At 40.7% G+C, this 27177-nt stretch overlaps 1 protein-coding gene across 2 annotated transcripts in view; it reads right to left on the bottom strand.

Annotated features, from left to right (window-relative positions):
* igsf21a (immunoglobin superfamily, member 21a) overlaps nt 1-27177 on the bottom strand; it is a gene marked incomplete at its 3' end in the record, with an annotated part of 215497 nt that overhangs the window by 70392 nt on the left and 117928 nt on the right. For both annotated transcript variants that reach the window (XM_083972308.1, XM_083972309.1), the window contains exons 3-4: nt 14424-14545; nt 2691-2809 (exon numbers count right to left, since the gene is read on the bottom strand). In XM_083972308.1, the coding sequence (XP_083828434.1) occupies nt 2691-2809; nt 14424-14545 (241 nt within the window). The remainder of the gene's footprint in view (nt 1-2690; nt 2810-14423; nt 14546-27177) is intronic.

Below are 27177 nucleotides of genomic sequence, written 5' to 3'. Positions count from 1 at the left end.
AGACAAAGATAAACAAACACCATGCGTAACGGATGAAATCCGCGTAAAGGACGCTCTCTCTCTCCCTCTCTCTCTCTCTCTCTCTCTCTCTCTCTGTCCGTCTCTTTTTTTCGCTTTTTTTCTGTGATGGAGAGTATACTGTAGTAGGCTATATACTGACTATCTGATACCGAGGCAGTGGTGGTGGACTAAGAGAGATGAAGATTTGTGTTTTGTTTTTCATTACGGCTGCCTGATGCGGTCGCTGGCGTTAATGAATTAATAAGTAAATAAATAAATAAATAAATAAATAAAGCGATCATCACAAGGGCAGAGTGGTATCTCAACACGGCAGCGACATGCAGTCATTCACCCTCAGTCCTGCTTTTGGGACATCCACAGCTGCTTTTCAGTGCCAGTTCGTCCCTGCTGTGTTAATTCAGGTGGAGTTTCCATTAGGCGTGCCACAGCCTTTGATCTCTGCTTTGATCTGACGTCAGATGTGACGGGACAATCTATATAGATATAAATTCACGTGTTGATTCCATTAGTTGCATTAAATAGTGGTTATTGTGGATATTTATTGCATTGAAATGTGCCTGGAACTGTGGAGATCTGCCTGTGAGGTCTTGGTGACGTGTGTGCACTGCAGGTCAGTCAGCCAAACTTCCACTGCACCTGCTGCGCTTCGCCCTGCGCTGAGAGTAGACCTGGTTGGAGGTGGCGAGCTTTCAGCGCACCCTCGGCGGGACATTTTCGCACAAAACTTCCACTGCACCAAGCTGAATCTGTGACGCCTCCCCCTGCTGCGCGGCCACGCCTATCTCAGCGCAGCGCGATCTACAAATCTCCCAATCTGACTTTGCGCTCGGCTGCGCTGGTCGAAACTTGCATTAGACCGGCTGCGCTACCTTGCGCCACCTGCGCTGCGCCAGCAAACTAGGGCCCTCATTCTTGGGTCTAATTAATTTGCCAAAAAAGAGAGAATATAAACAAAGTTAAAGGTGATGAAAATTGTACACATAGAATTATTATTATTATTATTAAAAATTTCCATAGAGGTCACAATAATCATCAGTAATTATAATTATTATGAATTCTTTTGGCCACAAAAATTGCATATTGACAATTGTAAATTCTATTTGTCAGAGCCCTAGACTGAAGCAAATGAAAATGAAGCAAAGGTCCATTAGCATTAAATCAATGTGATCTCCAGCATAAGACAGACACTACAATGTAAAAGGATAAAAATGTAAATCCCAGAGAAGTGTTACCTCCATCTGTGATGGTCACTCTGCAGCACTTCTTTTCTATCCATGTGAATTTTCAGTCAGATCAGTTTCTTGGCCCAAGTTAAAATACCGACAGGAATCTGAAACAGGTCCATTTCTTTCAGGTTCTTATGGTGTGTTCCAGGCAACCCGTGAACTCGTACCAGTTCAATCTGGTACGAGTTCACGGGTAGGGAGTTACGGGTTTGACTGCCGTTCTAGTGCATTTTCACGCGTAACCAGTCGGAAAAACACGAGTTAAAGGTTGCCTGGAACGCTACAAAGTCGTAAGTCGTGACTTACGGGTTCAAAAGCCTTCCTGAAACGCAGCATTAGTTGGAAGAAGCAATAACTTTCTAATGGCAGACATTCTAGAACCAGATCACTGCTGAAATTTAATCAATTGTCCCATAGCCCAAGGCCTACATATCTGTCTAGAACATTTTAAGGAGATGTGTTGATTAACTTCTGATGTCAGTCACAGTAGCAGCTAGAAAAATTTATCCAAAGTAGAGAGGGTAAATAATAATAATTATTATTAGAAAAATAATCCACAGAGTAAAAATATCTGGGATTCACCGGTGAGGATGATGAATCCGCTTGTAGCCTCGAGAGCAATTGCTCTCCTTTGTGAGTCAACATCCACCTGAGTGGCACCACATTTTTCCCATTGTTCTTGACAGAAAAACCTAACACGCGGCGGACAAAGCAAGTAGGCGTCCTCTCATCTACCAGACCGGTGTGAATCTGAGACAGCTGATCATTGGTATTAACTAAACAATGGTTTTCATCCCATCACAAGTGTGTTAGAGGCTTTCCTACTTCAATACAACAATTGGGAGAGATGCCAGAACAGAGCATAGACGATTGTGAGTGTGCAGGTAAAATTGGTGGGGGCAAATGTTGCATATTTAATTTCTAGATAAAAAAAAAGACCCTCTTCTAAACAATCATGCCAAGATTTGTAAATCCTCACCTGTTCCCTATAGATGTGAGCATCAATTAAAATCTTAAGTTGCTAAACATTGAAACTATAGCACAATAATATTAGAATTGCATACACAACATTATCATGATACTATTTCCTTCCACCAAAATTCCTTTTTACATACTCATACTATAGGACAGCATGGCCAACAAACAGAACCAGTTTTAAAGCATCTCCCCTCAGGCACCACACATAAAACTTAAAACCTCACACTTGTGATCAAGAGGGCTTTGCCTCCTGCCTGCAGCCAGAACCACATCCTGTTTTTCCATCTTTGTCATACTGTCCAACCTGCTGACTGTGAACAGTCCCCTCCATGTAACCATGTCCCACCCCAGCATCCAGATTCAACCACAAATACATTGAACACCGTGAGTAAGATGGAAAAGAAAAAAAGAAAAAAAGGTTTGCTTGGTGTGAAAACGTAGAGCTGCAGTGCAGTTGATACTCACACATAACGGTAAGAAAAACATTCCCTGAAGCCAGGACAACCTTCTCCCTCGTTGCCCGGTCGTAGATGCCCACGTGGCATTCATAAGGCCCGTTGTCTGAGATCCGTACCTCCGGCAGCCTGGATTACCATGAAAACAATAAAAACAGAAGAGTTATTCTAAGAGCTCAGTCAACTCTTTACATTTTTATACATGTTGACAGTGATTCACAAAGGAAACATAAGGTTAGGGAGTGAGAAGTTAAGAAAGAAGCAAATTGTAATAGATGTGAAGTTAGTGTAATGTAGAATTGCATAGTGAACGTGAGATATTTCAGTAGTTAAAGCGATAGGGCCTGATTTACTAAAGGTTTGCGTGATTTGATTTCATGCGCAAACACATGTTGAAGCTGATCTACTAACCGGGTGCACCAAGGACGTGTCTCTCAAACAGGCAAAATAGCAGCACAATCAGTTAGCTCACACAATGTGATGTACCAAACCTGAAACAGGCTGTTTTTGCGTCACATCTGAAAGGCAAGTCTAACTGGCACAACTTTGTGAAAATTTCTGCATTATTGATTTAATACCTGTCTGGGCAAAAGCTTTTATCTCTGCATTTCCTCGCGTTTGGGTCATTCCAGCCAACTCTAGCAGTTTTTAGTGATGGTTTAGTATATGACAGGACATAACTGCAGTATATTTGAGAATGCAGTTATAATTCATAAACTTATAATTACAGTTTTTCTAATCTCATTTAAAACCACCTCATGTACTACAGTAGATTTCATAGTACACATTTGTTTAGCCTGCCTGTGTATAAATTATAAAAACAAAATGTAATGTTTTGACTCCATGCATCAAATGATGCTTAACTACTCTGGTAAACTGTTGAATTTTCATAAACCCCTTGAAACAATGAGTTCATGATGAATTAATTATAAACTTGTGTGAAATTTATGAAAAATTCATTACTATCAATAATTTAGCAATCACACCCTAATTTGGACGTCACTGTTAATGATGATAGTTATTAAAGAGTGGGTTGCACACTGTTGACAAAAATCATTTATAACAAAGCACCAAGTCTAACCTCCATATTCTGGAGAAGTAGAAGCTGCTGCTGCAGTCGACAGTTGTTTATGAAACACTTTAATATGACAGGTGTACAACCAAACCAATGTCTGGTTTGATTGCTGGTTGTTGAAACTTGACAACTTGAGTATATTATTGAGCTTCTGAATACATTAAGGATGTAATGTTAGATGTTTTTTTTTCTTCTTTAAACTTTTGCCTGTACAGAAACAGCAGGCAGCAATTATTCAGTCAGCGATAACAGATGGATTTTTTTTTTTTAAAGAGCTTGGGAGCACAATCTGTATTCTGCGCTCGCCTAATATGTCAACAGTGATAATCAAAGTGAGACACTACTGGTCACATTAAGCCCCTGTGATTTATTCTCACAAAACAGGAACAATTGTCCTTGCCGCCCGGGTGTTTCAGACGGGGACCTCAGTTGGAACAGCAGCAGGGCGCTCACAGCACCCTGGCTTTAATGAGTTCAGCTCTCTCTCTCTCTCTCTGTGTGTGTGTGTGTGTGTGTGTGTGTGTGTGTGTGTGTGTGTGTGTGTGTGTGTGTGTTTGTTGAGGAAATAGAGAAGAGGAGATCACTCTTTTGGAGAGCAGTCAAATCTCTGCAGGAACTGAGCAGGAAAGGAATATATATATATATATATATATATATATATATATATATATATATATATATATATATATATATATATATATATATTCCTTCCCTGCTCAACAACTACCTTTGAGGTACCCTTGAGCAAGGCACTTTAACCTCCACTGAAAAGCTTAAAGGAGAGCGTTGGGAGTAAATTTGGCTTATTCCTATTCCTAGCACTGCCTATGAGAAGTCTAAATCCACATATGCACTTTCCACCTCTAATGTACTTTTGGTTTGGTTCGTCTCATCTTTGAACCTTGCTTGTGCTGGGAAGGTTAACCACAGACATGCATGTAAAGCATTTTGCAAATGGTCAAATTTGAAAACAAACAAACTGAAAAGTGACCCGGAGTCGCTGCCCTGATTGGATTCTAGATGAAAATTAGCATGCTCAACTTGTAGAAAGAAAGTGAAGTTTTGCTGAATGAACCAATTATAAACAAATGTTTGACAAAGCTAAGTATATATGAAAAAGAGTGAGCACCTCGAGATATAAAGTGGGCTTGTCTCCACAAGCTCTTCCTCGAGGGATAAGCATAAAACAAGTAAAGTCTTTTTTTTCCCTGCTAGAGTAAAATGATGAGAACAGCACTGTGAATCTATCTGTGGTGGTGGTGGTAGCGGGGAGGTAAATTGGCTTTGTCTTGCCTGGCTACATTATAGTAAACGCTGATGTAGCCCATTGCTTTGTTTTTACAAACAAAGCCGTAGTGCTGTTACCCACAATCCTGACTGCTGCATTCGTGGATTTGCAATAAGACGAGTGCAAGGGAAAAGCAGCCAGAGATAAGATAATTCAAGGCATGGAAGTACTGCCAGAAGAAGAAGGGGTGAGGAGGCCACAAAGAAACCCCCAACTACAGCATTCCTGAGTGGCTGTCTGCTTCTGAAGCCTCCACAAGTTTGACAGTGAGACACGTCCATCAGAATTATAGGAGGAGGAAAAGAGGAAAGGTTGTACTCTTAACATTGAGGTTTCCGTTAAATATTAAGGCCGGTGGAATTAATTTTTCAGGACCGCCTCTAATCTTTGATGTCGGGGTGCTGGTCCATTGAGAATCTGATCACAAAAAGGGAACACGTGACTCAGAGAGTACTGCTTATGTTGTTTGTAATGCTTAAAATCCTAATTACGATGAAAACTCTAATTAAACAAGTACATTTTTTTAGGTTTGTAAGATTTTTTCTGTCTATTTTGGCTCCGATTACCTCTTTAAGTCTGAACTGACATCAGCTGTGCCATCTAGCTATAAGCAGCTCTGCATTGCAATTTAATTTAGTAAATAGCAGTTTTGAGAGCACTTGAACAAACGGTTTAGCAAACATTTATGAGTGTTCTGAGTCCTACCAGTTGTAACTAAAGTATAGCATCACTGGATTTATCGCTGCAGTCTTGAGTGCATGACTGTGAAGAGGGCCTCCTGTTCACAGTTCACATTTTACAAGACAATATCCACTGTATCTTCCACCTCTTTGTGTTAATTAGTCTTCTGCTCTTGCCTTTTCCTTTAGTCTAGCTTCTATGTGTCGTTGTTTTGTTTTCTGTCATTTCTGAATGCTTTTGTACCTTACTTTGTTTGTGAAATTATAGATCTTATTAATTAGTGAGTTATACAAAGCTGATTAGCGATGCCACACGCCGTAGTGGATGATAGGACAAACATAGAGAGAAAACAGCAACAAACAAACTAAAAAACTAATAAAAAAACGACAAACAACAACATTTATTTTGCACAGCCTAGCTAACCGATATCAGCACAATGTACTGTAATATGAATATGCTAAATAAGCAACCGAGTGAATAGCTAAGTGAATAAAATAGACAGACATTGAACACAGTACAAAATTCCCCCTGTATACCAAAAAAAAAAAAAAAAAACGGGGAAAAAACCTGCACATACACGGTGCAGATCGATAGCAATGGGCCCCCGTGGAGGAACAGCGAAAACAGCACACCGCAAAGAGAGATCGATTGTCCCCCAGGAGTTGCATCTGAAAGCTCTTTCCTGTTATGTAGGCCGTCCTGCACAACTCCTCCTGCCTACAAATGCAAGCAAATGCAACTGCCAGGATGGAGAGTGAAAAAGAGCAGTCTTGACAAAGTAGAGTCTGATCGCTCATCCAGTCAATCTCTGCATCAAATTAACTAGCGCATTGTCAGATACTTTTTCCAGCCTGAAACATTATGGGTGAATGGGTCAGGATACTGTAGACCAGTACTCAATGGGAAGAAAAGACAAATTGCCTAGAGGCTGCGATTGCAAAGAGAGGTGTGTAATCACCCATGTTTCCTAAAGGAATGAGCTTGAAAGAAAATGATGAGGATAATGCCGTGATTCTCTGGGTGCCGAGTGAGGTGTGATTGGCATTGTGCTAGCTGCTTACATTATAGTAAGAGCTGATCGCTCATCTCTCTGTTTTTATCCAGAAAACTGTGGGACTGTTGTCTGTATCCGAGGTATTGCAGTCATGGATTCAGATCCATACAAATGCAGAAAGGAGAGATCAGTAATACATAAAAAGACAGAAAGCAGAGAGGTTTTACTGGGCCCACAAAGAAAGACTGCTCTGATTAAAGTATTTCTAAAGCCTAATTCAATTTGCATTAAACACGTTATGTGTTACTTATTATTCATTACCAATTGAAGAGAAAGGGAAGTTACTTATCACCATGTAAGAATATTTATTAGAATACATCCTCATATGTTTTTCATTTACACCACCAAAATAAATGCAGTGACACAATCCTCCACTAATCCTTAAAAAAGTGATTTGACATGAATTTGGTTTCACTGGAAACAATTTGCTACCATATTTTGCCACAAACAACCATATAGCCTACCGCAGCAGCACTTCCACCCACTTATGTCAATTCTCTCTTTTTTTCATCTAGGAAACAACATTCACCTAAAGTTTAAGAGTTTAATCACAAATGAATCCGCAACGGTAATGATAAAAGAAGATTCTAGACACGACTTCCTGGTGGAAATATTTATCAGCTACTGAAACCCTTGGACTGCGCTGCTTCCTGATGCAACCAGCACAACAAGGCTCGTCCTTCACAGAGTGTGAAGGGTGAAAGACTGCTCCATGAGTGTTTCTCTTATGAAATATTTAGACTGAAATGATTTTTTTTTTTTTTGATCACCCTTCAAGCAGTGGGACTCCCTCAGTAATGCAGACAAGTCAATAAACAATTAGGAGATGGATGTTTGGGACATGTCCTTTCCAGTGTCAACAAACAACCGAGTTTTCCTCAGCGTTATATCTGTGTGTGTGTTTTTACCTCAATCTGAAATGGCTGGTGTCATTTTAATTTGTGTTTTCTGGGTGTTTTCTTTGTAGCTGAAGGATGGAGGTGAGACAGAGAGACAGTGACTAATATGTTGTTTGTCTCTGTCCTCCAGAATGACATAGTGTTTTCTGATGTGATGCTACTATTGGCAGGTTACTATCATTTATCAGTGCCTCGCAAAAAAAACCTAAAAAGCTCTTTTAAATCAGTTTTATAAAAGGAAGTTGATAATGAATAGGTTTGATTGAGTTTAGGTACAAAAGGGAGATGGTTTGGTTTAGGCAAAGATAGACTGGGTTATTTTACATATTTTGTTAAATGGATCATTTGTAAGGTGTCTTGTGGTTCAATGTGGCTCTTGTGCTGGGAGTGATCATCACTTGACTAAAGCTATCTGTAATACAAGAGGTTACAACATGCCCTCTAGCAGTGCTGTCGACAGGGCAGACTGGAGGTTGGAGTGGATTATAATAGGCGTCATAGAGACGTGTGTGGGCACAGGTTTTCACTTGTGTCAGATATTGATGGTTAGGGTTCCAAACATTGAGATTTCGGAATAATGGGTCATTTTCAGACAATTGGCATGTTGGAATAATGGGATGTCAGGATTATGACATGGCACCGTGCAAGGGCTAGCTGGTTAGAATGCTACCAGCAAATACTTCAGTAAGAATAGATGTGCTGAGCTAGCCTTGTACTGTAAACCAGCCTCTCACGGAAATGCATTTCATTTCATTCCGACGGAGAGTCTGGCCTCATTCCCGCTGTAAGCGTTTGGCCTGAAACCCTCAGAAGGCCGAGCCAATCGCTGTGATTGATACAGCACGTTGGCCAATCAGGGACCGATTGGTGCAAAGCCCCGTCACTACACCAACTTGCTGATTGGCTGAATGGGGTTGTCTGTCAACGCTACTAAACGCTTACAGTACAGGGGGAATGAGGCCAGACTCTCCGTCGAAATTAAATTAAATGCATTTCCGCAAGAGGCTGGTTTACGAGGCTAGTGCTGAGCTACAGTGATAGCAAAATTACAAAAAGCTCCTTAAAGGTTACAGAAACACTGTAGCTTGTGTTTAAATGCCAACTGTAGCTTTGTTGTCAGGGTGAGAGTTATACATGTGCTTATTAATTAGAAACTATTGTGGTCACACTTTAAAAACTTTTTTTTTGTCATTTGTGAACAAATGAACAACAGTCATCTGTGTAAAAGACCAATGTTCATTTGATATTTGTACCATTATCACTCCATCATGTCTTCACTCTTGGGTTACTTATTACTGTGCGTTCACACCAAAAGCTTCCAAAGCGTCAAAAACGCTCGAGGGTGGGCTTCAGACAAGACAGCTCCCAAAACGGCAAATATTTTCAGCCGCTTTGGCCGCTCGTCACGTGACTGGCGTCGCGCTGGTCATTGGGGAGCCGAAATACAAAAAAAAGAAAAAAACGGCAGCCGATGGACATCTCTATTCTGACAGGCTGCCGCCGGTTGCCGCCGAACCGCGTCATAGCTAATTACCCTAAAGTTAAACCTGGCTCAACTTCTCATCTGGTGACGCTTTGGAAGCTTTGGACGCTTTGGAAGCGCGGTGACGCCAGTTGACGCTTTGGTCGCTCAGTGTTGCCGGGCTCTCATTGAAAATGAATTGACTTCCGGCGTTTTGTCGCTTTGGAAGCTTTTGGTGTGAACGCACAGTTATGGCCACAATATCCCAGCAGCACAAGCAAAACCAGTGGTACTGGTACAAGCAGAACCAGCCCTCCATCTTTCTTCTTCCCACTTGCTCTGGCATCTCTCATTTACTCGTACTGCAGTCCAGAGTGTTGTTGACACATTAGACCTTAGTCACAATATACTCACTGGTTCTTCAAGTGGCTGCAGTTCATCATATTTGTTAGTCAGGAGGCTGACATTTTCAGTGAGGATCTACAGGAGAAAAGCCTTAGATCTCCATCACCTAGCCCTTAGCTCATCCAGAGCTGTGCTTCTAAAGCTCAGCCAGTATACAGTAGGTCGTTTAACTCCATGTTTGGCATGGTTTAGAGCGTACATAATTTGCTTGACACACAACACAGAATAAAGACACCAATTTCATGAAAAATAAAACAATACACTAATGCACTGTAAACAAGCTACGAGGACTTGCTGCAAATCTGTCAGTGCGTCATTCAAATTCATCAGAGAAGTAGATGACACGTACGTTCACATATTGAGGGACAGCTGAGAGCTTCCATCTCTGACCTCGGACTTCTCTGACTGTTTCGAGGGACGAAGCTTGCTCAGAAACTTTAGAGGGGAATATCTCGGTACTGCCAGGCGGTTCAATGAGTCTACATGGGTCACAGAAGCCTCTGACAGAATCTTCCCATATTAAGATTTTTTTTAAGCTTATTTCAAAGAAAAATATGAAGGAAAAAATAAATACATTTCTGACTCATGATTGAATGCGTTCTCCAACCTCCTCTTCCCTGTTTTGTGAATTCACACTCACCTTGGCCTTTGACCAACAAAACCTTTGAGTTCAAGTCAGCATTTGTGCCAAATTTTGGAGAAATTCTCTCAAGGATATGAGATGTTCACTAGAATGACAAATAGCATGTAAAACCTGAAAACATAATGTGTCTGACCAAGAATTTCACTGGCAAGGAGGTATGAAGATCAGTCAACATTATAAGGGGGTTAAAACATCATTAACATGAATAATTGGCCATAGAAGCAAACAGATTCTGTGAATGTTATTGAGAGGAAAAATAATGTCATCAGCCAATGTTGCAGTGACAAGCATCTGCAGGCAGGTGGAGCAGGGTCTATGACATGTTTAACTGCTGATTGTCATTGCAGAAATATGTTATGCCCCACAAACCACTAGAACTCTCTTTGGGACATTTAGTCATTATTTGCACAGCAACATGTTGCTTTTAAGGAAATGCAACTAATGTTGGTTACTTTACATTTGACTCCAAGGCTGGGTCTGAATGTGCATGTGAGAGCGAAAAATTTAACATGAAGACATCACCAAAAAATAAATACCACTGGTAAAACTAAGCCAGCAGTACGTATGACCTTGATATGCTAGTTTTTTTTTTCTTTTGTGACAAATTACAGGATCATTTGATGGAAGCAAAATGCTAAATTCCGGCTCTTGTGATATGATCTTGAAAACTGAAGGTCCTTAAACTTCAAGTGTCATCAGCCACATGCAAGTTCTGTCATTTGTCTCACAAGGCCAATCTATGCACTGGCACATGAATATAGAAAAAAGTAATAGCTGCTTCAGTTTTTTTGAAAGATTATGACTAATAGCTGTCAAAGCCAGACAAGTCTTAGACGAAGTCAATATCAGTGTCACTTCTGGGACTGTCTAATAATTGAAAGATGGCATTTATGGAGCAAAATCACCTCTATTATTGTCACTCTATTACAGCACAATAACCACGTATTGCTGTGAGAGAAAAGTGTTTTCTAAAAAAAGGAAGAAAAGGGAAAAAGCTAAAGATACAGTTTTCTACAAAATGCTCTGAGTTTATAAAAGATACAGAATATTGAGGCATTCATTTTGGTCGTACAAGTGGATTTGTGAGACTGCCACGGCTTTGTGCAGGAGATTTAGCATTCTCAGGTGGAAATAGGAGATTATAGCGAGTAAAAATTCAGGTTTTTTGCATCTCTTAGTAGTGCTGAGCTTCTCCGTTACACCATGAAAGCAGGACCGTAACCAGTCAGAGGGATTTTTTTTTTTCTTGGCAAGAGGAAAGGTGTGACTGTGGCAGGAGTCCACATTCCTCTCTGGTTAACTAACACAGGCTAAGCGTTCTGATAGGAATCTGGATACAGGTCAGTGCAGGTGGCATGCCGGTTCATTTGAAATCCCCCTCCCATGTTCCCTCCCTTTTGTGTGTTTTCTCTCACCTCTACTCCCCTGTATACCATATACATAGTATGTGTGTGTGTCCTGACGGGGCTGGGGTGAGGGAGTGTATGTTTTCTGTTTGTGTGTACATTCATGTTTCCATGTCTGTGAGCATGTAAGTGTGTACACCATTCCATTGTGATGATGCCTAATCCCCCAAAGGGTTAGTAGGATTGTCCAGATAAATCATCCTCAGCTGGGCAGCCACATCACACATGAGAAAAATATAGGGGGGGGGGGGGGGGGGGGGGGATACAAAGTGGTACGAGTGTACATGAGCTGAATCAAAGAAAAAAACAGCAGGACAAAGACAAGATGAAAGGGAATGATAAAAGCAGAGTCATTGCAAAAAGGATGCAAAGTGTGAAGCATTTTAGATTTAAATTAAGTTGTGGAATGCGCTGTATGGCCGAGCACTTCCTGCGTGTTATACTTTACATTCATAGGGGGATATCTGCAGTGGTGGGGGCAGTCAGAGCAGAGGGGGAAAGAAGTGAGGAGAAGGGGCAGACAGCTGCCAGCCTTTTTGGTGGGGCCTGGGGTAAAAGAAGACAGCCCCCAGGACGCCTCAAAAGCGTAATCAAGCCAACCGGAGCCAGCTGACTCCCCACTCTTACAGTACTACGCATTCTCCTGTCCTCTCTGTAAAAACCTGTTAATGCACACACTGTCCAGATGTGTAGGCTTGAACCATTCAAACCAAAGTGTCATGAAGCATTGCAGTATTAAAGGGATAGTAACATTTTTTTAAAGTGGGGTTGTATGATCTACAAATAGCTCCTACTGTAAGTACTTTAATTGCAGTAGAAGACTCTCTGCACTCCTCCCGTTAGCAACGCCAGCCCATAGCCCTGCCCAGAGATTTACAACATACAGTGTTGTGAACAGACCCAAAGAAACGGCCTATTTTCGTGGCCTAAAAGAGGTTTTACCTGAAAAAAAAATACACAGTTCCATTGTTCGCTATAATATAATTTTTTCCAGCCCCTCAAAGTGCAGGAAAAACACAGTTTTTATTTGGACCGAACCAACTGCTGATCGGCGGGCCCTAACCCTGGGCGGAGGGATACATGAGTTGGTTAGGTCCAAATAAAAACTGCGTTTTTCCTGCACTTTGAAGGGCTGGAAAAAAATTGTATTATAGCGAACAATGGAACTGTGTATTTTTTTTCTGGCAAAACCTCTTTTAGACCACGAAAATAGGCCGTTTCATTGGGTCTGTTCACAACACTGTATGTTGTAAATCTCTGGGCAGGGCTATGGGCTGGCGTTGCTAACGGGAGGAGTGCAGAGAGTCTTCTACTGCAATTAAAGTACTTAGGGGCTATTTGTAGATCATACAACCCCACTTTAAAAAAAATGCTACTATCCCTTTAAATAAAGCAAAACAGGTTCTGGATCATAAAACACTCTGGGTTCTATACTGTTCACTAGTTCTTCCTTATCTAACTTACTGTGCAGAGGTTTGGGGAAATAATTACATAAGCACTCCACAAAAGAAAGGTCATTCATAGGACAGGAGATAGGGATCACACAAATCCATTTTTCTTACAGTCAAAACTACTAAAATTCAAAGATCTTGTTGATCTACAGACACCACAAATAATATTTAAAGCAACAAACAATTCACTGCCTGGAAACATTCAAAAATTATTCATTGAAAGCCTGGGAAGGGGGTTACAACTTAGGGGGAAATTTAATTTCAAAATCCAGAACACACACACACAACAAGAAGGAGCTTTTGTGTTCCTATCTGTTAAACAGTTTGAATGTGGGGTTAAAAGAATGTCCACACATAATCCAGTTCAAAAAGAAGTACAAAAAAATGATTTCCAAAATGTACAGGAATGAGGGTGTTTGACCACCACAAGGTGCTTCTTATTATTTATTTGGGTATTTACCCAAATGTTGGTTGTTACCTTCAGTTTGTCTTATGTTTGTATATGTCTTTATATGTATATGACTATACAGTATATTAGAGAGATAAATATTAGTAATAATATGTTAGAATAAATCTATATATTGGGGAGATAAATATTAGTGATAATATATTAGAATAAATCCAGCTAACTTGTGAATTAACTTATTGTATAGATTATAATGACAAGGAAGCTTGATAGCTAATTTATAAATAAGGGGTGGGAGTAAATAAGTTTTACTTCTTCCCACTTCTTTTCGGATATGAAAATTATATATCAATGATTTAATTTTGTTCATGTGTTGTCTTTGCAAAGTATTTATTTGTTATGTCTGTCCATTACTGTATTGCGTTTCATTTATTTTAACATGTCTGAAATAAACTTAAACTAACTAAATAACTAACTAACTAACCATGGGTGAGGGAGGCGTCTGCATGTTCAGCTCCATGCTACAGTAATGTATGAGTGAGTTGGTTGACACTACCTGGGATATATGCACCACTGCAGCTGGAATAAGGACAGGCCTGGCCAGATGTTAGCTAAATCTTTAACACTGAACTCTTTATCCTGAGCAGAGTTGCTGATTAGAGTTTGCCACTGACTCCTGTCCTCATGTAATAACGCACTGACCCCTTCGCCCGGTCGCTCCAGTCTGGCCTGGTCTGGCCAACGACAGATGGCTGGAAATGAAGTTGTGTAGCCCTGAATGGGAGTTCATCTCAGTGCATTTACCATCAAAGCATCAAGAAATAGTGTGATTATATAGTGAGTTCAGAGTTTTGTGATTCCCCACGCTGCAAAGCGAATGGAGCGAAAGGCAGAACGTGTGATGCATGCAAGAACAGTTTAACAAGGAAGTAGTCTTATTTGAAATTAAAGTTAATTGATTTTTGAGGCTCACCGGACAGTTGATTGGTACACAAGGTCTTCACGTCTGCGGTAATCCTCCATGTGAGAGTAATTGGTATTAAACATAGCATCATAGGTGAAGATTTTCTGCTTGATGGTACCTCCATCTGTGACCTGCGAAGCAAAAAGAGAGAGCCTTAATAAGATGATTCCTTTAATGATGGATGGGACAGGGCCTATCTTTCTGCCCCTAGAGCTTCTCCTACGCATAAACTGTTGTCTCGCGGCCCTCGGTGGAGATAGTACTCCGGCTCGCAATTACCACATTGATTCATTTGCAGCCATGATAAGCTCATTCCTTATAATGTCTGAAAGCGAGGGATTGAAAACCTGCTGACATGATAACATCAGCGAGACAGTCTTTCAGACAGCTGCCGGTATGTGCTCGTGCACATGGTTAAGTCTTAATGAAGACTGACACAAGAAGGTGTTCTGTATGTGTCAAGCAGTCTGCCTTCTGCAGAGGTAATGGCTTGTGACGAGATACTGCAGAGGTAGGGGGATAGGATATTCAAAACACTGGTCTCATCTATTTTTTTTTCTTGGCATGGTTGAAGTTCTTTCCTTCCTAATATTCACAGGAGTGTTAAAGTCACTTAGCATTTGAGTGACTGTGATTTCTCGTCTCCTCAGAAGCCACAGACAGCCATAAAGGAAAAAAAAAAGGGTGACAGGATTTTAATGGAGCCACTAATGCTGCTTTGAAGAAGGAAATTGCTGGTGGGCCAGGGATCCTTCTTCCGTTTGCCAGTGAAGATTCTATCTTTCGGATCCAATCCAGGCCCCTCGGTGAGGTAAACAACGTCAACGCTTTTCATGATTAGTGTGCATAGATAACATATAATGTATACATTGCCATCTATGTACTAGAGACAAAGCTCAATTGTGTTTACTTGAGGATGCAATGTTGTTCCCTGTGAATGTGGGGTAACTCATATGGCCTCTTGCTTCTAGAGAAGGCACAGTGCCCCAGGTTGAGATGGCTAAGTGCTACTGCACAGGGACTTGACAATGCTGGAACAATGAAATGTGAATGTGTCACCTTCACGTGATAAGGGGGGAGAGTTTTTACAGATCTAAAATATTAAAGGTCAAGATGCTTGCTTTGCATGATGTTTTTTTCCAGCACTTTCTCACTTGAGCATATGATTGGAAACTTTTTTTTTTTTGACAACATTTGGCCAAGAAAAGTTTTGGCACCCTTGTCAAGGACCTAAGAGTATTGTGGCCATCTGCTCACTTTTAATATCAGTTCAGGGGTGTAGACATGGAGCGATGATGTGGCTTGGTTCTGAGCTACGGGACAGGGAGAGGCAACAGGAAAAAGGTCAACCTCTAAAAGCAAAGCTGTGTTTGAAAATTGTGCTTTCCAACCACCCAGACTTGTGCCACTATTGCAGTTACAGTAATGGACCTTTTAAAAACATCACCATAGGGAGTCAAAAGGCATTTCTGTCTGACATGGCTGTACAACACTGAATATGAAAATGCTTTTGCAGAGCTTAAAAAGAATACCACCTTTAACTTTCTTTGATGATATGATTCCTGCATGGGGAGGTTGGATTCATAATGACATCACGAGACACAAAGTGATCCACGTTGCCAATTAATAAAGAATTGGAGACAAATTATGAGGCAAAGCTGTCCTAATAGTTCAATTCCAGTTACTCGCCTCTGACTTTGTCAGTTTCAAACAGGAATAGTGCACAGGCAAACACTTGTGACACCAAATTAAATTAAAATTACTTCTAGTCTACAAAAGGATTTTCCTCATTTTAATTGTGAAACTTATTTGCTTATGTCCCTGTCAGTCTCTGAATAATCACCTAATATTAAAAGTAAACAAGCAGAGTCAGACAACAAGAAAATATATATATCTTTTTTATTAATGCTCGTCATTTCCCTGGTTGCTTGTTCTGAGCAGTCACCTCAAGTAATCTTTTAGGTTTTAGGCTTATGCATCATGAAGATGTATGCAGCTGTTAAAATTTTAACTTTCACATTTTTGCATTAGCATACCAGGCTTTTAGGAGCTGTATTAATCATTAAATACAAACAACAGAGAGAACCAGGTCCCACTAGGACAGTCAGGAAAACACACAGAAAAATCACCACAAAGGCTACAGGACGACCAACATGGGATGTTGCATGTACCGTACACATGGAAATGCACATGATGCAATTCATCATCAGCCCTTCAAGTGACCTACAGCACCCACCCAAGTGTTCAACCCTCAGGCAAAAGTGGCTGTGAACGACTCAGAGTGTGATTTTACATATGGCGCTGACACGTTTAATCACCTCTGAGTTGACAACTTAATATTTTAGCTTGTTAGCGGCTAACGGTAACCTCACCTTGTTAGTGTATCTAAAAAACATGCTCAGGCATTAAATGCACAAACATTCTGTCCACTTATTTCTTTTAGTATGCAAACACAACACTGCAGGTCTGTGCTAGTTCTCCTGTTGAAGCTAATGAGGTGGCACTACACTAGCATGGCGGCCTTATAGCGTAGTCGTGTCTCTTAACAAGGCATCGACTTGCTGTATGTTTTTGTTTCTGAACTTGTTATATATAATTACCCCTTCATTAGCTTTTAAATCCTTCAGCACTTCACCTCTTTGAAAAAAACACAACCGAATGACATGGTGCTATATAGTTTCCAGGAGAAAACATCATTGTATTCTTTGTGAGTGACTCAGGCACCTCAACTCAAACATCATTACCCACAAACCAGGAGTAAAATAGATCAGTGTCTAATTGCCAATAATGGTCTAGTGGAAGTGCAGAGGGAAACACCACAGCAATGAAAATGATCTGAACAAAGATCCAAGTGTGTGTGAATTTCTCTTCAAAGGGCATTTTATATTTGTATTTCTTCTAATTCCATTAGTCAAATCATTACTTCTGATTAGACTACTGATTAGATTGCCTGTGACTATTCACATCATCAGAGTTTCAAAAATCATTATTTTTTCATCTAGCCGAGTGATATTGAGAGGAAACTCACATTCATTTTATGGAATACGAGAGAGAAAAAGAAAAGAAGACACAGGAGTTCTTATTTACACATGCACACGTACAGGCTTATAAATCCCTGCAAGAAAGTTCACCTCCCCTCTATCCAAACACATGACAGTTGACTTTAGAGTTACAAGGCTTCGTAAGCTGATGGGAGAATTCTCTGTTGGCCCTGAAGTACTAAGGTGAGCTGGAGACATTTTCAAGCCATCTCCTCTTTCACAGTCCATCTAATCCAACAAGCATTACAATTGCTTCCATCCTCTCTCTGAAAAACCTGGTGGATAATGCAGGTGTCAGATTCCTGGTTGTCTGGAAGCCATGAGGACCAGAGAGGAGATTTCTGCCTCAGACGGGTCATCTCTGTGACACCCTCTCTTTATCTATCCCTCCTTAATGATTTCACCTCTTAATTAAGGCTGACCCGTAAAACCCTTGTGTAATAAATCTGAAAGACTCTCACTATCCCCACATGGGGATCTGTTTGTGGTATAGATGACTGACTATGCAAGGAATAGAAGAGTGAGAAGAGGAGAGCGTGAAAAGAAAAGGGCAATCAAACTGTGCAAAAACGGCTGTTAAAAAGAGTAAGGGCAAGAGAGACGACTACTCTTTGATTGTAAAAAGTATACTATTGGGGAGGCAAAGCCTTGCTACAGCGGTTACAAGAGGCAGCAAACCTCTCCAACACTCGGCCATCTGGAGATATGAAAAGACAGGCATGGTTGGTAGAGAGTCCGATACCCCTCCCCTGTCTGCATTGTGGCAGATAGTGTATATTGGCTGAGGGAATAGCCAGCAGGCAAAGGAAGCGTCCACGACAGGTTGCTGACAATAGGCTGAGTTTGAGGGTGCTCAAAACAGGGTGCTGTGCCTCTCGTGAGATACGATAATGCCGAGCTCTCTCCAGACGGAGGGTGCCCTGTATCCTTCTTGGCCAGTCTGATGAGCTGGCTCTCTAATGATGCTCAGGGTCAGATTAGGACTGGGTCTCAGGGGTTAACCAAAGCTCTCCTCCCGCTGCCTGTCTGGGCCGGGCCTATTTATAGGCTGCAGCTGCATCAGCAGCCACTGGAGGAAATTCAGCTAACACACTGCAGGCCAACTGTGATAGATTCAACCTAAATTGTGCTTCATAATATCAGTCAGAAAATCCCCACAGAAATCCTTTTTGTGGTACATTTCAGGCTAGTTCAAGGTTCAAGGTTCAAGGTTTCTTTATTAGTACCAGACGGTAAATTTGTTGTGCAGACGGGAACTCAGCAATCCCAGTAGAAAAAGACGTAAGACAACATGACAGACAACTCACACAATAGAAGAACAATACAACCATCCCAAAAAATAAATATAGTCATAGAAAAGTGCTTTAACATCTCCCTAGTTAAGACGAGAGATGAAATATCAAATACATGTCATTTCTGAATATACTCTAATCTCCCTGTACCAAGATATGGAGGACCGCCTGGAGTTTAGCGCTAAGCAAATAAATGGTTGAGAAATATGTTCCTCTCATTGCCTTGCCTTGCCTCTCATGGTGTCTCATAAGTAGATGATGAAGGTTTTTCAAATAATGTTCATTTACATTTTACTTGCATTTCTTTGTGATAAAAATCTACAAGTCTGTCATGTCTATAAGATGGACAGCAGCGTGGCTCTCCAATAATGTCTTAATGAGATTAATTCCCATTCAGTCGCTCATTGAAAGACTTAGACGAGCAGCAACAAAAGAGATGATCAGAGCATTGTCACAAACCGGCTTGGCACGTTCCTTCATATCCATGCTAATTTGCCTAATATTATTATTTAACAAAGTGTCTTTTTGAAAGAGTGCAGAATCACTGGGAGACATTGTCTCACTTGTAAATGTGGTAGAATTGATGTAGGCAATTGAGAGAAATCCAGATCTGTACATTCCCAAGTAGGAGAGAAAGTGTCTTAAAACCAAGTCTCCTTCACTTCTAATGTCTAAGTTTGTGTGTGCGAAATAGTATTATAACTAGGATTTCATCATAATAATACTATTTATCATTTGTAATATCTTTTCCTCCATTTTTTCCACAGTGCAGAATTATAAGGTCTTGTCGGGGCAATATTGAAAAATCCAATGATGCATCTCAAGGGCCCTGTAAACAATGAAGTTTAATATCTTGATTAATATACATAGATGATCTAACAGAATATACAAAACCAAAATATTACGCCTATGAATAGAAAGATGACAGTTATTAGAAAGCGAAGCAGAGAGCCCTTCTATTGAAGGCACCACAGACCATCTCTGTGCTGTTGAGCTCCTCTAACAAACAGGTAGACAACCACGTGCTAAGGTAAACAATAACACACCATGCCCAGGAGAGGCACAAGGTGGAATTCCCTGTCTTTGCTTTTATAGATCACAAAGTGTGATATAGTGACAATACAGACCAAAGAGTTGCAAAAGTGTTGTAGCTAAAGAAGTGCAATAAACAAAGAAAATACGATGCGGCAGGATAAAAGAGGGCCGTGTATTAACTTTATTAGTCTGCAGCACTTAGAGCTGCCAAGTGTAACTAGGTGGAATGCTGAGGTGTTGGTATGATACCTCGGTGTGCAGGCTGAGGAGCCACAGAAATGATGACCACATCTGTAGTAATGTTGATGTAAGTCTGATCTTCATTCAGGAACCAGAGCCTGTGCTCAGCGCTGCCGGCCAGCTGCCTCTTAACCTGTGCATTTACAGCCTCTGCATGCTGTGCTCCTATACTGACTGCTGAGTGACAGAAGACTGGGTTAAAGGGACTTCATGCTTCAAATGACAGAATCCTTCCCCCCCCTCGGCCTGGCACTATAGTCTCAGTGGGGAGCCTCAGCTAATACAGGCCGGTAGCTAACTGATGATACAAACATCTGCGGTTACTTTGATGCTCCGACTGACTTGGATGCTGAATTTGCAGGAAAAGTTAATTCAGCGATACCTTTAGAGGAAAGTTGGTTCAACTTGTGACAGACTGAAAACACATTGGGACATTAATTAGAGTGACGCAACACAACAATGTGCTCAAATCTAATGAATACTGCAATCAGTATTTGTGGCTAACATATAAAGTTCATCTATTATGCTTACAGTATTTGCTTCTGAGATGTTAAATGAATCAGTCAGTATGACAATTTTAGCTTCAGTGGTAATGCTTACCAATCAGGAGGTTTTGTGTGTCTGTATGGGGGTCTTCCAACTGTCCTCAATCAGTACCATTGTCTATATGCAACACACAAGCTAAGAAGGGCAGCAGCATCATTACAGTATTTTTTTATTTCTCTGGCCTGTTATTGGTGTCACATGCTCTCACTCTGCTGTCAGGCATTTTCATTCCAATATTACCGAGTACAAACAGGTTGTGATTGGCTGCTGCTGGAGCTGCCAGATTACATACAGGGATTAGAGCCGGGCCTCATGAAAACGGTGCCACCGACAGGAACAGACCAGCTGCATTCAGCTGCACCCTGGAGGTAGCAGGGTGAGGGTCAGGCACAGCCAGGGTATAAACTCAGGCAGTTAAGCGTTATGCAAGCGTGTTATCTAAAGCTATCTCAGACAAGGCCATCCAGAGATGGTTATTATGGCTGTCATTCTGAGGGAGACCGGCCGTCTGGGGGTTGACAGTGAGGAGGTGATGAGATCAAAGTGGGTCAGACTTGTTGGAAACTGCTGAACTATAGTACATTGGTTGTTAGTTACTATATACAGCATAGCATCTCCTGAGCTACAGTTAAGTGCACTTAACTGAGTAGTACAAAATGAAAATAAAAATAAAATATATATATAAAAAAGAATGTGAAAGGTTCCATCTTTCTGAATGGCAGTGAAAAATAAATTTTTCTAGGCTTGCATGCACTCTTTCATACTCCAAAAGGGGCTTAGAAAATCATGGCAGAGGATCACTCATCTACCTCAACAATTACCACTGAGCCACCCTCAAGTATAGCACTTCTAACTAAATAGTTTAGTGAAGCTGATTAGCTCAAAATACAAAACTGCAGTTGATCTGGTTATCTCTCTGTAAAGTAGCATGTGAGTGGTCAGGGATTTAAGGCCGCCTGTAAAGATGTCTCACTTGGCCCCACCACTAAATAAAATATTGTGTAGACTAGACGTGCATGCAACATTCTTCAGTGGAATTCAGTATTTGATGGCAGACAGATGCCGTCTGTAATACATGTTAGAAGCTGTTTTAGTCATTTTATGTTTTTCACAATAATGAAAAAATGAAATTCCCATGGACCCCCAGCCATTATGCCATTCAACACAATGTTGCTCATCTTCTTCTTCATGTGTGAGCAGGCCTGGTCACTGCTGTGCCCACATCTAGACCTAGTACCAGGCAGCAGATGGACAAGTGTTTTGGTATAAAATAGATTACTAAAATATAGACTCTCTGGATGTGTACAATTTCCTGTGAAGGATTATTAAAGTATCTATCTATCTATCTATCTATCTATCTATCTATCTATCTATCTATCTATCTATCTATCTATCTATCTATCTATCTATCTATCTATCTATCTATCGATCGATCTATCTATCAATCTATCTATCTATCTATCTATCTACAGTATCTATCTTTTCCCCTGTCAGTCCCACGGATACAGTTCACAAATAGGAAATGCCCCCCTTCAGAAGACTCTGATAACAACCACATTACTGTAATGTGAAGAGTGCAAGTTGCTTTGCTATTTCTCCTCATTAGAACAGGGTTTTGTCAAACACAAACCAGTGAAGTGAAAAGAAAAAAAAAAAGAATCAGCAGAATGACTCTGCAGAAAAGCAGATATTACTGTAAACCTGAAACTAAGTAAAGCGTCCAATCACTGAAGGGTTTAAATGGCAGGAATGCAACAGAGGATTGCGTAACTTCAGCAATTAGAGGCGTATTATGTAATACAGTGACTTCAGCTACATATCAAAGAGTTCCATCAAGGACAGGCAGGTAATGAGATGCAGCGCAGAGGGAAGAACATCATTGTGGGCACTTGTTCTTAATCTGTTTGATCAATGTGCATTAAGTGAGTCCACGTTCACACCTGCCTTTGACTGTGTCTTTATTCAGACGGCTCGCCAGCTGTTAGAACCTGAGCAGTTGGACACAGAAGGAGAAATGGAGAGAAACTTGAAGTTGCCAAGATGACAAGACTAAAACAGGACGGAAAAGCTGTACCTCCAACCTGACTGGTTTTACAATTTACACTGAATTATATAGACAATAAATATATTTAATTTAACCTTCGTCTTGTGTTAGCTTTCTGCTACCATATATGGTGTCCAGGTCAGTTTTGACCCGTTTTAAATCAGTTGTAAAACACACTAAAAACTTTTTTTTTCATCCAATCTGTTTTTCTTCTCTTGGTTACATTGTTTGGCTTCCTTATCCATGAAAATGTTGGTTTTAATATTTTTTGGTGTGGGCCCCTGGGCCTTTTTTGTCAGTGCACCCCTTGGCTTCAATTGAACCTTCCTCTTGTCAGCTTTCTGCTATGGTGTTCAGGCCAGTTTTGACTCTTAAATCAGTTGTAAAACACAATAAAAATAATTAGAGCATTTTAGAATTAAATGTAATGTATAAATAAAAAAATGAGAGAGAGAAAATAGAGGTTCCTGATAAAGTCAAAAAGCATTGATGCTATAAACCAATGTTTGTGGTACTTTTATGCATAACCTGAAAATAGGTCACTGGTGACCCAAACACAAGGGAAAGGTTGAACAGTTTTTTTCTGTCATGTATGTGGTGTTGAGTTGTGGGGCAAAGCTGACAGACTGACTGAGTTTTTCAAGTTGCGTTCACACCAGCCTTGTTTAGTCCAGTTGAACCGAACCCTGGAGCGTTTACCTCCTCTGTGCCGGTTGGTTTGGGTCGGTGTGAATGCTGGCCTCCAACTCTGATGCGGCTCATAGAAGTGATCCTAACCCTAACCCTCGTATGGCAAAAGGAAACAAAAATGTTGGGGAATGCTCTCATTGCTGCCTGTTGTCTTCTGTGATATGGGTTGGTTCCAATCAGATAACGGACCTTTAGGTGTGAACCCGACCTAAGTTGCGCCCCTGGTCAGCCTGCTACAGTAAGCGTTGGATAAAAGGCTGTTCCTTTCTGAAATTAACGCGGAACGGTTTCTATGACATTATTAGGAGAGAGTTTACAGGCAGTGTTGACACATAAGTGCCCATAACACTGAATTTACTGACTTTTCAGGACGTGGCTTAAATTTTTAGTGTGAAGTTCAATGTGACATCTGCCTCACTCTACAGACACACCTTTCTATCCTGACTGCCATGAGAAAGCGTCTATCTGTCTGCCTCGGTCTCATCATTTAAATATAGATGTAAAATGTCATTGTAAATATATCCAAATCACAGCCATCGACTTTGCCTTATGTGTTTGTTGATTCTGTTAGATTATGTCACTTTTTAAAAAAATCAGGATTCTCACAGCAGCAGATGGCTAGGAGGTAACTGTTGGCTCTGTTGTTTTAATGGGGCACATTTCAGTCACCATTTCATGGTCTGTATATTTCCATTGAAAGTTGTTGTTTACAGTGGACCTATAACAGTTTTAAAGGGATAGTTCACCCAAAATTGAAATTTCTCATTATCTACTCACCCTCATGTGGACTAAGGGCTGGGAGAAGTTTCAGAGTCCTCCGTGGCTTCTCTGAGTTACAGGGGGTCTCGGCGTAGCAGTGCATGTCCATATAACGGTTGCAAATGGATACCAACTGTCTTCGTAACAAAAAGACACACCAAAAAACATCCAAATACCTCCATGCTGCTCGTATGTAATGTCCGTATTGTATTGAAGCCCCGAAATGCTAAATTGTCCCCAAAAAAATTAGATAAGTCTATTTTTCAAGCTTGTTTTGTAGTGGAAGCTTCTCGAAGCTCCTCTTCCCGGTTCGTCAAATTTGGACGAACTGGGAAGAGGACAGACCCTGGTTCGTCCAAATTTGACGAACCGGGAAGAGGAGCTTCCTATACAAACAAGCTTGAAAAATAGACTCTTTTTTTTTTCTGGACAATTTCGCATTTTGGGGCTTCAATACAAGACGTACATTACATACGAGCAGCATGGAGGTATTTGGATGTTTTTTGGTGTGTCTTTTTGTTACAAAGACAGTTGGTATCCATTTGCAACCTTTGGGTGAACTATCCCTTTAAGCTCAGTTATTGAACATATCATGGCACAGCTCACACTCTCTACTCTACTGTATGTTCTGATCAGAACTCCAGGGTTATTTGTCCTGCCAGCTGGTAGTTGCCTTTTTTCTCCAAACCTCTCTGGGTGTGTCCATTTTCTTCCCAAATGCACAGGGACTTGTCTTGGCCTCAGATGGTCCTGACTGAGACATGATCACATTTCATCAGACATCTCAGTAAATGCCTACAGTGTACCAATGAGGCCTCGAGATTTCAGTGCAAGTCTGTGGCATCTAATTTAATTACATGTGCCTCTATGACTATAAAGACTATTCTGTTCTCCGTGTACTATGCCGCATTTGTTAGACTTCTGGGCCTTTCCTCTCTCTGAGCTGCTGTTTTCACCGTCTGAATCACTGTTTTGCCCGGCTGACTTCCAGGCTACCGAGGCCTCGCTTCACCCCGAGACACTTTGTCCTCATCACTGTGTGTGGATGTTTGCTTGATATGCAAATCAGTGGGGGCCTATTGTGTCACAGTCTTTACAACTTACAAGCATAAAAGGGAAGTTGCGCAGCAGTGTGTAATTAAGTGGCTGCATGTGTGAGTTATGGATGGTAAATTTGGGGGTTTAGAGAAGTGGAATGAGTAACACTGTCCTCCGTCTTAACATCTTCTACTCATACCAACACATAATTGCTGAGTGGAAGTTGTCAGTGGGCATCAGTAACTCTAGCAGTAGTGTGCGGCTAATACATGGGGATCATGTGTGTGCACAGTATGTGTGTGTGGAACTCCCCCAGGCAATATCTGCACAGTGTTATCAGTGTTATCAACAGGCTGGTTGTAAGAATGATGCTCTGTTACTGTGAGTGATCTGTTAAAATTGCAAAACAACAAACATGCCAGCACAAGTGTGACTGGTTGCCATCTTGTTAAAGGAAAGTCTAGAGAAATGGAGAGAAATGTTCTCTTTCCTTTCATACCCAACTAGTGATGAACTTTTCTCCACCAACCCTATGTCCAACAGCATTTGTTCCCATTTTATTCTATAGATCACAGATGGGTTTCGGCTCACAAGGACACACAAGTTGGAAAACAGATGGTCTTAAAAGACATTAGGCCCACAGTGGACATAACAAGTCTGCATATGTTTGCAGCTTCACAGTTCTCTTCCTGCCTTTTTTTTTCTTTCTTTTTTTAAAATTCCTTATCCTCCTGTTTATTGGAGCCGCCATCTGCATCTGCTGCTTGATGGATATATGGGGTGTGTTATTCAACACATAAATCATAAAGCAGGTCGTGAGCAAACAACAGAATGCTGAATTTGGCAGAATGCTAAAATAGACAAAAGGTTTTTGTTTTCTTCATAAATTTTATGTGCAAGTTTATTATGATAAAGCATTTTCTGTCTTCATACTGTGAGAAAATGTATCACTAGGGCAGCCCTTTGACAGAAATTGGTTGAAAGCAGAAATACACATTGGGATTACTGCGCAGGACAAATTTAAAAGGTTCAAGCAACATCTCACCGAATGATTGATTTCATCTACCGACACACAGGGGGTTCCACACAGTTAATGTCAGCATCGCTGCCTGTGTGGAAAAGCATTTCAGAAACTTTGTCGAGCGGTGGTTTATCTTTGTGTTAAAACAGGCTACAAGGGATTTATGTATATTTTTGAACTGATCCTTTGAATACTGTGTGCAAATCCACAGACTATGTGTTTAAGTTGGTTGGAAACATTTATCTGTACAGTACAGTGGCATAGGGCTCATTTCATGCTTAAATACAAATTTCTAATCCTTAATGTGGCATGGGCCCCATTTTTTCCCAATTTTAATAAGACATGCTCGAGTTCAACTTAGGAAGCCGACAGTGGCTCATATTATTTATTCCTAATGCTTGTTTCCAGGGTGATTTTGTCTCCTCATTCAACTACACTAAGTACTGAGGAACAAAAATTTCTAATTTAATTTCAGATGCTTTTATTTTCCTCATTTACATTACTCCACAAAACTAATCTCATGTTCCACTGCTTTATCTTTTTTGTCTTGATGTGTGTGCAGTGCAGACAGGATTTGATGGCAGGATGATACCTTTATTGTACTCACACACTAAATTCACATCCAAACTTAAAAATAATACTTCGGGGCCATGATGACACAATGTTAATTAAGTACCAAAACACTGCTAATATTGAAGCATTATGAGTACAAAACCTCTTTGCAAACATCTGCTGTACCGCCTCCAGTGACTCATGTTGATTTATGATATTTCAAAAATCTTTAATTAAGTAAAACCACTCTCTCTGTGATACTCTCGTAACCTTTAATCTTTTCAGCTTATGTCCACTCTACTAGAGGGGAAAAGCGCCAAAACAGCCCCCCACCCCTCCAAGTGTCTTTACTTGAAGATAAGAGCCTTCCACTTCACAAATGGTGACCTGATGATTCTTAAATCAGGTGCTAATTAGCAACACTGGCAGTGAGTAGAAGAAGTCGGAGCACAGGGAAAAAAATAATTATTTCTTAGTCAAATCCAAATAGGGAAGATTTTCTTCT

Source organism: Trachurus trachurus, assembly GCF_905171665.1.
Source record: "Trachurus trachurus genome assembly, chromosome: 5".
NCBI classification, from domain to species: Eukaryota; Metazoa; Chordata; class Actinopteri; order Carangiformes; family Carangidae; genus Trachurus; species Trachurus trachurus.
The sequence above is the reverse complement of the archived record's forward strand: the minus strand, read 5'-3'. Positions and strand labels throughout refer to the sequence as shown.